At 61.7% G+C, this 13022-nt stretch overlaps 2 protein-coding genes across 7 annotated transcripts in view; one reads left to right on the top strand and one right to left on the bottom strand.

The window, feature by feature from the left end:
* LOC122380890 (nuclear migration protein nudC-like) overlaps window positions 1-13022 on the bottom strand; it is a 72953-nt gene that overhangs the window by 50116 nt on the left and 9815 nt on the right. The gene's annotated exons all lie outside the window — the stretch shown is intronic.
* Window positions 529-12171, top strand: LOC122380892. Its single transcript, XM_043364484.1, has 4 exons — window positions 529-1619; window positions 5090-5305; window positions 8432-8639; window positions 11725-12171. Exons 1-4 carry the CDS (start codon window positions 1557-1559, stop codon window positions 11745-11747), a joined length of 510 nt encoding a protein of 169 aa, XP_043220419.1. The 5' UTR covers window positions 529-1556; the 3' UTR covers window positions 11748-12171.

Here is a 13022-nt window from a genome sequence, read left to right as displayed (position 1 = left end):
ACAAAACGGCCAGTCATCACACCGAGCCAAAAACTTCACATGGAGCCGTTCCCACGCGAACGGTCAACGGACAGCGGCGCTATCAGAGTTATTGTACCGGCCTGCTGCGGCGAGCCAGGTGCAAAGAGAAGCGGTGAGTGAGTGAGTGCACCCTGGTTGCCAACTGCCAAGGGCAAGGACAACACCAGCACCCGCTAGTGTGATATATTCGGCCAAAAACCGACTAGAATCAATCTACTTAGCACTATACTAACATCTAATCAAACTGCCGAGATAGCTATTAAACAGCTGTCGGTAAAAATACGGATCTGCTTTATTGGCGGCCTGACAAAAAGGCGGATGAGCCGGGATCCCGTCCTCAGAAGGCTGTCGGCAGAGGGGAGGGCTGTCTGTCCGAGGCCGCTGGAGGTCGGCCAGCTGGCTGGCTGGGGCACGGTGCGCAGAATCCGCCGTCCTGCGCAATCGGTGCCTCCCGGCAGAGCTCTGCCGGGGACAAGGTCACGCCGACCGGCCGGCGCGGCGGAGGCTGTCAAAGGGTGGTCAGTGGTCACTGGTCCTGCAGCGCCGGCCGGCTGTCCCCTCTGCCGCCGGCGGCGCCGCTGGCAGCGGACGGGGTGCAGGGACCGGTGCGATTTCACGGCCGGCGCGCCGCCCGGTACGGCCCCTGCTCGTCCCCCAGGGAGGGCCCCGACCTTGGCAGGCCGGCGCCGGCTCCGGTTGTGACATCGCCACCCGACCCGGTGTCGGCGCGGGACGCCGTCGACGCAAGGTCAAGGTGCGCCCCTGACTGCCGGCGGCCCTCTTTGTCACGGTGTGTGTGTCCGTGCGACAGTCAGAGCAGTGTCACAATCTGACCTTGTCTCCGTGACCGGACATGGCGGTCACGGCGTCCCGACTGACCGACGCCCCTACCGTCCCCTCACATCCTAACCGACTCATCGGTCACGCTTTGACCAACACCTCAGCCGCCAAAGAACGGCATGACGTGCTAGTTTGGCCTATTCACCGTGCAACAGCGCAAAATGTGCAGTGCGCACCAGCCACGAGCCTGCATAATGAGTTTCAAACAACCAACCAAACAAAAAGACCTAGGGGCGCTACCCCCGTGCCCGGTCATCACCGGGTGACGCCAGTCGACCGTGACCTGTGTGACGTCACCGCTGGGTCAGCCGGAGGTCGGAGCCCGGTGTGAGTGTCCTGGTTACCGCCGGAAGGCTGCTGCTCGGTCAGAGGGAAGGCGTATCGTCACGGTCGGGTCGCCGCCGCCGTCCCGGCGAGAAGGCTGCCAGGGGGCGCCGCCGGCGCGGGTCGGGCCGCCCGGCCGGCCGGTCGCGCCGCTATGCCAGGCGGTGACGGCGGAGTTCAGCGCCAGTGTGCGCCGGACGGCCGACAGAGGTGGTTGGAGCGTCCAGCGCCGGACTTTGTGCGCGTGCCAACGTGCTGATTGAGAGTTCACTCCGAACTGCGATAGAGCACCCACGGAGAGGCGGCACGCCAGCGCCGACCGCCGAGAGGAGCCCAGGACACACACGCACGCAGACGAACGGACGAGCACCATGGACGGAAGGGACAAGGCACGCGGCTCTCCCAGCAAGGCGTGGACCTCACGAGAGGGAACGGTGAGTGGCTGTTGACCCGTAGAAGTAACATAAGCGCCACAGGTGTGACCGAACATCTGGAGCTTATACCGAACGCCCATGTCCGATACAAACTTAATGGTTTACCAAATTTGTACGAGTACTTAAGGAGACTTCGCAACTAGGCATACAAGCAACAACTTCATGATCTTAGCCAATATGCTTGCCAAATCAATAAATCACTCGCTGATACAAAGACCTGTCAACTCCGTATGTATGTAATGTCCCAGTCCAACAAAGTAAACACTCCCAATCCCAAAGGCCCTAGGCCCGGTCCCCTTGCGACCCTTCGATGGACCTCTATCGTGGGACACCGATAGCGAACCCCAGGCTACAAAACGTCACATCAACAACAGCGCGAGAGCTGAGCCCCGCCACCGCCGCTGCCGTTTCTCAACCGGTCGGTCGCAGGTCGCCCCGAGCTTTCTCCTGCGGCAGCCGCGTAAGCACTCGGCTCCAGACAGGAGTGGCCACCAGGAGAGGGTCAGCGCGCGGCCGGCCCGCCCCCGCCCGCAGAGCGCGCGCATTGTGCCCAGGGGCGCGGCCGGCCGCCGCCCGGCCCCACTCCCGCCACCACCACCCTCGGTGCCCCGGTTAACGATCGCGGCCGACGGTTGCCTCATCGCCCGGTCGGCTCGCACGCCAATTCAGAGCAATCAGCTGCGGCCGCACTCTGGCCCAGTCTGGGCAGCCCCGGGCCACCGCGGGCCGAGCAGTTATCGTCACGGTCACCGGCGACACTGAGCGGTCACTGTGCGGGGTGATACTCGACCAGCTGTCCTCAGTCGGTACTCTGATCTCCAACCGGAGCCGCCCGCTCCGCCGCTAGCAGACGAGTCGCCGACGAAAGTGAAAACGGTGGCCCGGCCTTGACTGTGCGGGTGCAGTCGACGACCGCGGCCGCCGTTAAAAAAAAAAACACAATTCTGCTCTCGGTACACTACATACCGGAGCCGATCAATGCAGCCAGACCGCCCGGCCGGAAACGCTGCAGAACAATCCCAGGCTAGCAGTCAGACTCGAGACGGGTCGGACACAGTCGGGCCGAATGAGGAAAGCCAAGCCAGGCTCGGGACAGTCGCCCAGCTATGGGCGACATCAGTAATTCTGCATTAAGCATCGTAATAGCGAACCATCCGAGCGCTACGCAGGCCGCCGTCGGCTTTCCTTGTCGATAAGCGGTACCCGAAGGCAGCCATCCTAGTCATAAGGGTATTCCTGCGAGCAGGCCAGGTCTGGTGCAGCCGAGGATAGTCGGCCACACGGCAGCGCGGCTGGCTGAACGACTCGTCACCGCTCGGCAGAGAAGCATGTCAAGGCCCGTCCCCGAGCCGCCGTCAGCCGGGCCCCCACCCGGCCGGCGGCTCCCCGAACTCGCGCGGTGGCCGGCGGCGGGGGCAGTGCGCTCGAGGTGAACGGGGATCGACGCCAGAGGTACAGACGTAGATCCGAGGGTCCCGGCGACCCGCACACACAGTGCGGCAAGGAGTTCCTCTAGTCGATATAACGCGTTTCCAGCGTCCTTCGTCCATCCCCAGCTTTATGGTGAAAACCAAGATTAGCCGACCTTCCCAATTTGGTCCAGCCTTGAGCCGAATCCGGTGTGTCGCCGGTAGCGGACTGCTGTGAACGGGTTGGGGGACCGGTGGGACAGGCAGGGGCCAGTTTTGAGCACCGTAGATCCGCTCCGGGGGAGGGTTCCGCCTTCCCAGCATGTCAGCTGTAAATGACAGGCAATCTCACACGCTTAAAAGTTCAATCAGCGGATGGTGAAATTATGGAATAGGTGAGGCGGTGTCAATCGGCCGCGCGTGGCACACCGCGCCCGCCAGTGTCCGTTCTCGTGATACGTTTCTGTGCTACGATGGAGTTCCCGGTGTTAGCTTTAGTTCCACCAATGTAGTCACCGCGCCGCGCCGGCGACATGCACTGCGGGACAGTCTACCTGTCCAGCAGTAAAATCTGGGAGCCCAGGCCCCAGTCCCGCTACCGAGTGTCAACTAGTCCCAGACGTTCACCTCCGGAACCGATCAGCCCAAACCGTCGTCCAGCTCAAACGTCGTGAGTCGAATTCGTCGCGCGCCGCTGCATTTCACAGCCGAGCATGTTTTCGTGGCCCCTGACCCGAAACGTGCCGCGGTATTTTGCTAGCTGCGCGAGAAAGGCACAGCTAATTCCCATAAAGCGGTCGACCCGTATTTTTCATCCACCAAATGTCAACAACCCTGTTAGGCGGCACGAGCAGCAACTATCTAACTTGACAATCATTGTGACAAATAATATTGGCGCAACAAAAGGAATGCACACCCACGGCGCGCGGCTGCAACAACACGCTGCAGCGGGCGGCGGAGGCGGCTGCAAGAGCGGTTCATCATCTCCCGAGGAGGCGGCCGCTTTTTGCAGACCCGGGTGGCTCTTTGTTCGGGCAGGTCGGCCGGTGACAGAGGCGGCCGTGCCGGGCGGGGACCGGCACGGCGGGGGGCGGCGCGCACCGACCGGCTGCCGGGGGCTCACCGCCGACGGCAGAGGCCGCTGCCTCGCCCATCACCAGAACTCCGGGCACCGTTACTGCCCGGTCAACAAAAACCGGCCGGCCCGCCGCCGCAGCTGCCGATAACGAGCCCGTCTCGCCTCTCGGACGGGTTCGGAGCAGGCCGCGCAGACCGGCCCGCTGAGTCGCACTGGGGGAGGACCCCCCCCCCCCCCTCCGCTGGAGATGAGCCACGGTCGGGGCGGGTCCGAGCCGCGGAGAATAATGAGACCGCGCCCCAAAATCAGATCAACCAGCCCTTTTCAGTAAGATCATTCAATATTCCACCTTTCAACTAAGGTAGGTTTCCGAGACAAACTGATATCTCCAAATCCAGCATGGCACACCTGCCAAAATGCCTCGGATCAGACCATTAGTCAGAGCACTCCCGTTAGCGCGGTCTTTCCCACCGCAGCACCACGCGCCCAGTCACGGGATCCGATGACCCTGAGACTTTTTCACGTTAACCACACCCGAATCGGCGGCTCTATCCTGGTCCCATATCCTGCCTTCATCACGCACACGATATGTTGCCAGGCTACCGAAAAAGTCCACGTATCCAACGCGATCCAGACACCCTTACAGTGTTCCGTTCAGCGGCTCTGGACATTTTTCGCGATTCATATCACCATGGATTCCATCTCCCGCTATAGCTAACGACAATTTCACGTCCCGTTACCATGGTGGAGAGAATCTGTCTCGACCCGAACGTGAAACCAATCGATACCAATTATGGAGTGTCGCACCAATGCTGATCTCTTGTCCCCCTTGTAATGACTCGTACATCTATCTAGCCTCTTATGATGTTGCTAGTCCATTTCTGTGCGTCCCCAGCCGCCGTCTGTCCGTCCCCAGCCGCAGTCTCTATTTGTCCCCAGCCAGCACTGCCTCCCACCCTGACCCATCGCTCGTCCGCCCCCAGCCTCTGCGCTCGCTGCCCGGTTTCACGGTGCCGGCGGTGGAGACGGCACCCTCGGGCCGGCCGTCGTTCTACCTGAGCCACCCGCAGCTGGAGAGCGCCCAGTCGTGGTTCGCCGCCGGACCGCGCTCGGCACGAGACTATGACGCCGAGAGCGGCGGCGCCAGCTCGGGCAGCGAGGATGCCGACTCCATCTCGTCATCCACCGGAGGACTGTTCGTAAGTGAACGAGGAGACGTGGGCGGGGGCTGTTTGTGCTGGGATACGAGCGGTGCACGGCGCGCAGGCATGTCTGGAGCGATATTCCTGAATAGCTCGATCTTAGGGTCGATTATTTCGAATCTGTCATAAAGATACATGCAGTCACGACGGTCACATAACAGCATTAGTATTGCTGAGCGATCTCAGTAAACGACATTTAATGTCGAGTCACAATGATTGACGTCATAGTGACCATAGTTCAGTTTTCAAATTGAAGAGCGACAGCTTGGGAAAACAGGTTAGACTTGGAGCCAAGCAGGTTGAACCCAAACCCGGGTGGCAGTGAACTGAGATGGGTCATCGGCCGACGAGTCAGAGACTCAAACCATTTACCATGGGCGTGCCCGTTCCAGACCCGTTTTACTCAGAATTGTGTCCCCAATCATCAAACCAAGGGCAAAAAGGACGCCGACCACTGAAGGGCGAGCGTCCAAGGCTATATACCAGGGGTGAATGCTCACAGTTCGGCTTGGTAATAAACAATCGCGGTCGGTTAGTTCAGGCCAGGCGGCCACCTCATTAGATACATCGGTCACATGTCGCGGGTCTAGTGAACCTTGACTGCCCAAACTACAGGCGCTAAAGAAAACGGCTGCGGCTGACGGAGCTCGTGCCGTGGCTGGCGGCGGTCCGCCCTCGACGCTGATCACTGCGCAATGACTGGAGAACCGCAGACGGTAACATACCTACACGAGGGCGTCAGTGAACCCCATCTCCGGCGGGCGCCACCCGAGCCGCCGCAGCCGCCGGGGGCAGCAATCAGCACGAGCGCCGGCGCCGACAGGGTTCCACACAGGAATCACCAACGTGTTAACGCCCGATCACCGCCCGCGGCGGCCGGCATCGGCAAAACATCGCCCTAAATCAGCCACCGCGGGGGCTGCGCGGCAGGCGGACACCGGCACCTGCCGCGGGGAGTAGCACGGCGGGCCACCAGACAGCAGAGCAAGCCACCAGACAGCCCGGCAGGAGCCGCAGGCCCGGTCGGCACTGCAGAGTCGGCCGGAGAAAAACAGTCGACCAGGAGCAATCAGCGGTACTACACGCGGCGGCGGACAGCCGCGGCACGCAGACGGCGTGCGTAAACAACTCCTCGGGCCGACAACTCCCTGGAGACCTGACCGACCGACCACCGGCTGCAGCCGCCGGCTAACGGGTCTCTCACCGCTGGGAGACACTCCGCTGCCACCGCCGGCCATGGGTTCGGCAGGTTCGGCGTCACAGCGCGCGCTGCCAAGGCCGTGTCGGCGGAGGCAGAGCTCGGGTGTGGTCCGCCGGCTGGATTCACGGTCAGCGTCGGCCGACCGTGGCCACCGGTCACGCTCCGACGAAAACGTCACTCAGCGGGGACTGATGAGGTCGGTCTGAGTGACAACTGACCCTCGCCAGTAGGAGAGCACTGCAATGTGTCAATGGAAACACATATTGCAGCGTGTCGCCGGACCGGTCGGTTAGTTAAGCCCCTGCACTCAGCCGCTCCGTGTTCTGCCGCTGCTGACGGCGGCTCATGTCACCGGCTGACGGATGGCCGCGCCGGACTGCGGCTGACCCGGCGGTCCGCGGCCGTGGCACGCGTTACCCAAGCCGGGAGGGGCGAACAGGGCGCGCCGGCAGACCAGCCCGCAACGACCCCCCAGCCGCGCGGCGGCCGGCGCAGTTTCTTCACCCGCGCGTGGTGGTATGATGAAGCAACACCGCTCTGCACGGAGCATCGCTAGGTCAAGGGTGCGCCCGGCGCCCCTCAGGCCGCCTCTGACCCCGGGCGGCGCCGCAGGGTCACCCAGGTCACAGCTCGGTCCCAGGCAGGTCGCAGCTCGGGTCACAGTCTGGGTATCATGCATTGGATGAACGCGGTCAGGCCGAGCCATCAGTCATTGCGTATCAAATCATAACCCGAACTGCATTGCCAACCATTCTATGAAGATGCTTGCCGACATCCAACTGGTAACCCCATGACCATAATATTACACTACACCCTTGCGTAAGATCAGCATCGGCTGACTACTCCCATATCAGATATTAGCGGCGGACCGACTGGGCTGCCGCCTCTAATCTTTGTAGTCGATCATACCGTTCTCGAACACGTCACTGTTATTGTCCGGCCACGTGACTGCGTGTCGGCAGCACGCGCCTGGTCACGTGACCGGGCGAGACGAGGCCGGCCGGTTGGCGGTCCGGAGGCGGCTCCCGAGGGTGGTTGTGGGCGCGACCTTGTAGCCCGGCCCGCGAGCGCCGGTTACAACACGCGCCGCAGACACCCCCGTTACAGATGGTATGTCCGGTGACCGGCCGACCCGACCTGACCCTGTCCGGCCTCCTACCCTTCCCGGAGTCGCCGGATCTCTGACGTGATCTGGTCAGCCGCCCGGTCCACCGTGCCACCCGGCAGCTCCGTCTGTCACACTGACTGGGGTCGGTAGCGGTTGGAGACGGGGATCAGCGGACGGAGGACGTGCCACACAAGGTCGGACAGTGTCACCAGCCGGCAGGTAGTGTCGCCGTGTGTCATCGTGCGTCACCATGTGTCATCGGACACGACTCGCGTGACGTGGGACCAGTCAGAGCCGACTAAGGCTCGGCGAAGGTCGCATTCCGAACCCTTGGTAGACGATTCGACCCCACCGCTCAGCAAGAGAGGAGGGGAAGAGTGGAGGGGAAGAGATGGAGGAGAGGAAAGAGACTGGGGGAGTAATGGAGCTCAAATGCTTGGGTCCCCAAAGCGCTTAGTGCTAACAAAGACGCGCATGCATCCCTTGAGTAATACGTAGAGCTCAAGAAAACCTGAAAGCAAACGTGCGAAGGTCCTCCGAATTAGCGAATCCAGCGAATTACTCTTACGACATAAATTCGCTGATGACACTTCCGTTCGCGGCGCCAATGATAGCCAAACATTTCGGTCATCAGCGGCCGCCGCCACTTGTCCCGTCCGGTTTCAACACTCTCCAATAACACAAACTACTCCCGTGCCGCAATAGCCGCGCCAGCCAGCCAGATCTCGCGTGTGCGAACTGTGAGTCTGCCCCTCCCCGCTGATGCTCTCCTCTCGCCCCCTTCTGACACCGCTCTCTCCCCTCTGCCCCACAGACAACCATCAGCGTGCCGACGCCCAAGCAGCCGATGAAGAAGTCACTCAGTCCGACGCCGTCCTTCACGTACATTGACGCCAAGGCGGCAATGGCGGCGCGCAAGCAGACCGTCAGCTGCTGTGCCTCAAAGTCCGTGCTCAAGATCACGCTAACGTTCTGCGTGTCCTTCCTCCTCGGCATGATTCTCACCGTCATCTATATGGAAGGTGAGTGCAGACTCGGGTCACGCCTGTATGAGAGGTGACGGGTTGAACGTCCTCGGTCAGTTGATCATCACGAGATGGGTTATGTGCGCGAAGTGTGTTAAACTTTAGGGACACTTGCGGTCGGTTGTGGGAGGCTCTCACGGCGGTCACACGCGTATGCTATATCTGGCGTGGGGACCTAACAGTTTCACACATACGCCGGGTTACTCAATTGTCCCTCGGGAGTCAACGAGCCAAACAACAGTGTTCGGCCGTGACCGTGAACTCCAGCCACAGCTGGACGTGCATTCAACACCATCGGCGCTACCGTCCATCAGGCCTTCCAAATACCTCACACGAGGTCAGAATCGTGCTGAGCCCGGCACTCACGTACCGCTACCTCTCCATCCAGCTCGGCCACCCCAGCGGTAAGGGTCACGTTCCTGCAACACGCCCCTCTCTCCCGCTGCCCGGCACGGCCGGCCTGCACCTGGCCGTCGGCTGCTGCGTGCCGCCGGGTCGGATGTGCCGGCCGGCGGCAGGGACGGTGACGCCAGCGATCCGCTCACCTCTCAGCCGGATCGCCTCCATCTCACGCAACTGCGGCCGCACGGCAGCGCCGCCCTTGGCGGAAGCGGCCACTTGGGCGCCGGGTTGAGCGGAGCGTGGCGGCCCCGCGGCTCCGCCCAGCGGCGCCGTGACGTCGTGTGCGGCCACCACGGCCCTCCGCCCCCGCCCCGCCGGCCGTGGGCGGTAGGCAGTCGTTGCATCACCCTCTGACCGTCTCGGCTCGGACGGGGGCTAACCGGCGCCGTCAGCAGTCGGTCCGTGCCCGGTCCCGGCGGACAATACGTCGGCGGCGCGCCGCGGGGAGCGGCCGAGGCTGGGTCACAGCGGCAGCTGTCTGACATGACCGAGGGACTGAACAGTGAACAGTGGACGGGACAGCGCGGCCAGTTGCAGGCGCCGCCGCCGGGCCCGGCCACAGCTGGTGGACTGATGGGCTGGGCGGCGGGCGGCCCCAGGACACCTCGGTCATTGTCTGCCACGGCTTGGAATAGTTACAGCCGCAGTACCCAGTGTCAGCCGCAGATAGATCGAGCACTGACTGACGGATAGCCCGTGCGCCTCTGCGATGTTCTGTCACCTGTCTGAGCCGGCCGAGCGAACTGGTGCGGCCCGACAGCGGTGGTGCAGACCAGCTGCGCTCTGGTGACCCAGGTCGGCCGTCCTGTGTGCCGCCAACTCGCCGGGGTTCCCACCAAACACGCCGGCCGGTCAAACACGGCCCACGGCGGCCAGCCCTGACCGAATTGGGCCGGCCGCTGCGGCGCAGGCTGGCACGGCGGCCGGCCGGCGCCGGCGGCGGCGCGCACCGACCCTGACCGAGCGGCCGCCGCGCCGCTGCGGGCCCACCGGCCGGCCGGCTATCTCGCACCGCGCCGCGCCGGTCCGGTTTCGTCAGGCGGAGGAGGTCCCCCTGGTGCGACACCGTCGGTGACACGCACACCGACCGGTGCGGCGCGTGCGTACCGCCCACGCGCCCACCAAACTAGACCAAACACATACACGGAGATACGTGCACCGGCACACGCGCGCCGTCCGGTCCCAGCTGACCGTGACGTCACGGCGAGGATGACGTCACGGCGGCCGTCAGTGCCGGCTGGTGCGGCGCGCCATGTCCAAGGCTGCGACCCTGCCGGCGGCGCTGGGCCGTCAGGACAGGCTGGCGACGAGCACAAGGTGTACGACCCCACCAGGCAGGCGACCCCGGCTCGGCGGGGAGGCCACGCGGCTGCAGCCCGCCGCTGCACGGCTGCCCCAGCCGCTGCAGTCGCTGCAGCTCCCACAAGCTCAGAGTTCCACGGCCTTGAAGTGGTTTGAATACGAGTCCAGACGTGACCTCAAGCGGCACAGTGCGAGTCGGACCATAACGATTCGGTTGCAGCTGTTTCATCACACCGTGGGATTTTATGGGTATCTCAAGCATCCGGCTAATTTACCTGGTCCACATTGTAATGATAAACAACCACACCGCAATGGTTCCCACAGCCAGGTGTGCGGCCCATTTGCAGCGTGCGCTTATCTACTGCTGGGAACCACACTGCGCGACCGCAGCGGGGCCGCGCCGGGCCTCATGGCATTGACACTGGACACCGCTGCAAACAGAGTCCCATTGGCACCGCACAACAGCTGCGTACAAATGCTTGTCAAATGCACCGCACAGCAGCTGCGTGCAAGAGACTGGTCTCCGCTAACAGTGAGCCGACTCCTAAAAATCAACTGAAAGAGACACTAATCCTCCCATTCGGCTTCTCCCGCGTCGATATGACGGCTTCCCACCGATGTCGGTCGGAGCGGATTTCACTGGTGCGTCGCTGTTTACAAAGCCGGCTGTCGGCAGACGGGTGATCCACGCCCGCTCGACAAGCACAGGCCGCTTCTTTGAGCAGCGCACTGAAGCCTTGGGCGCCGCCCATCGACGGCACTTCCTGGCCGAGCTGCCGAGAGTCGCGCGTTGAACGGGGGTAGGTGGGCTGAGACCGCCATAAGTCGGCAGTCACTCAACCAGTCAACAGTGGCCCGCAGTGTTTCAAAGGCCGCGTGTGCTGATGGCTTTGTTAGGACATTGGTGATAGCGGTGTTATGACATTAGGCCGACGTCATGTCGAGTCATGACCTACGCCAGTCCCAGGCGGTGGTTTGGAGGGTGGGTAAACCACCCGCTTCGGCGCCCCATCCGCTCAAGATGCCATGACCCTGGCTCGCCTGACGCCCTGCCCATAACAGGGCAGCTCCACGGGTCGGGAGATGGGCGGTGCGGGATCAGCAAGGCTCAGTAGCCGCACCCCGATCGGTGCTACTCGCTTCCTGTGCCTAAAATGGCGTCTGTCTGTAGTCTGAGTGCAGTCACAGCCATCACAACCGGCACAGTCCTCACACTCGGAGAGACAAATTGTCTTCGTTGGCCTTCACCACGATCTCCGGTCAAATCAGCCGCCTCACAACACCCACACAGCCAGAGATGCCCCGAGCGATGCCCCGACCCGACCGACCTCGGAGCGTCTGCCGCGACCCTGACCTGACCCCGCCCTCTGCGTTTCAGTGTATCTGTGGCGGAGGAGATGAAGCGCTGGCGGCCCGCCTGCCGTCTAGCACGCCCACTCCGACGCGCCGGAGCCCGCGCGGACCCGGTCCGTGACACGGCCGCCGCCGCCGGCCGGCCACCCAAGCGCCACCGCAGCCAGCCGGGGCGCACCGACGGGCATCGACACAGCCGACTCGACGACCACGCACGAGCTATTTATTGAGGGCGCTCGCGTGCGACAGAGGGACGCGCCACCCGCAGCCGGGCGAGGCGACCCGTGGATGGCCACACACTGCGTGTCTATATATTCATCCCGTGATCAGTGGTAATGCGAACTGGGACGGACAGCGTGTGCATCCCGGCGTAAGTGCGTCGAGATGAGACTGTATGTGTAAGTAACGACCTGAGCTTGCTCGCATTTTCTCCGAGTGTATGCGGTCGATGTAAATAAATCGCTCATATCTACGGAGACTGTGTGGAATGTCAGACTTGCCAGACAATATACCAGCCGACGAATACGGTCGGATGATGTCACTCAGTGCCCCAAGGAGAAAAACACTTCAGGGAAACCCCGAATGGTCTGCTGTCAGCAAGCATAACGTACGAAAGTCTAGCTCTAGGACACCAAATTATATTAGACATTGCGCAATCACGCAAAATATGCAATAAGCATGCAAAAATAAGTAGTTTTGCAAAAAGGGTCAGACGCACCATGACAAGAAAAGACAATTATAGTTTAAAATAAGGGGAAAAAACTAAAAACACAGTGATCATCTTTCATAAAGACGCACCAAAGACACCTGTTATAAATGAGCACAGAATATATCTGTCAGAACGAGCACAGATCGCATGCACAACAGGGGTCACCAGAGTACACATACAAGACATATGGGCAGGGTGTATACCAGTCACAAAGGAATCCATTTCTCCCAACGGAGTTGCATACCACACCACCTTCACAAAGGAACCTACGAACAATTGCATTGAGGGTCGATTTACTGTTTGCATCTGTGGGTCGAACGGTGCGCAGCTGGTCTTCTCAAGGCAAACGCGTACCAGTTCTGGTCGAGCTAGTGACAGCGACAAAAAATAACAGAATGAGATACCTGAACGAAAGCGAGAGTCCAACAAAGGTAATGTTTGATCAGCGTCGCTCAGTCAAGAGCCTCGATCAAATGTGTACACAAAAGGGCGTGACGCGATGAGTTATGTAACCCGACTCGAAAACGGTGGTCGGTTGGATTCTTCAGCACGGCATTGTTTTGGGGGCAGCTTTAGTTGGTCTTACGATATCCATATGTCTCGGTGCGATCGAA

The sequence above is a fragment of the Amphibalanus amphitrite genome, unplaced genomic scaffold (assembly GCF_019059575.1).
Source record: "Amphibalanus amphitrite isolate SeventyFive unplaced genomic scaffold, NRLGWU_Aamphi_draft 000109F_arrow, whole genome shotgun sequence".
NCBI classification, from domain to species: domain Eukaryota; kingdom Metazoa; phylum Arthropoda; class Thecostraca; order Balanomorpha; family Balanidae; genus Amphibalanus; species Amphibalanus amphitrite.
The sequence above is the reverse complement of the archived record's forward strand: the minus strand, read 5'-3'. Positions and strand labels throughout refer to the sequence as shown.

Coding starts and splice junctions, on each gene's coding strand:
- LOC122380892 (XM_043364484.1), top strand. CDS start 1,557: ATGGACGGAAGGGACAAGGCACGCGGCTCTCCCAGCAAGGCGTGGACC. Junction 1,620..5,089: donor GGACCTCACGAGAGGGAACG/GTGAGTGGCTGT, acceptor GTCCGCCCCCAG/CCTCTGCGCTCGCTGCCCGG. Junction 8,640..11,724: donor CACCGTCATCTATATGGAAG/GTGAGTGCAGAC, acceptor TCTGCGTTTCAG/TGTATCTGTGGCGGAGGAGA.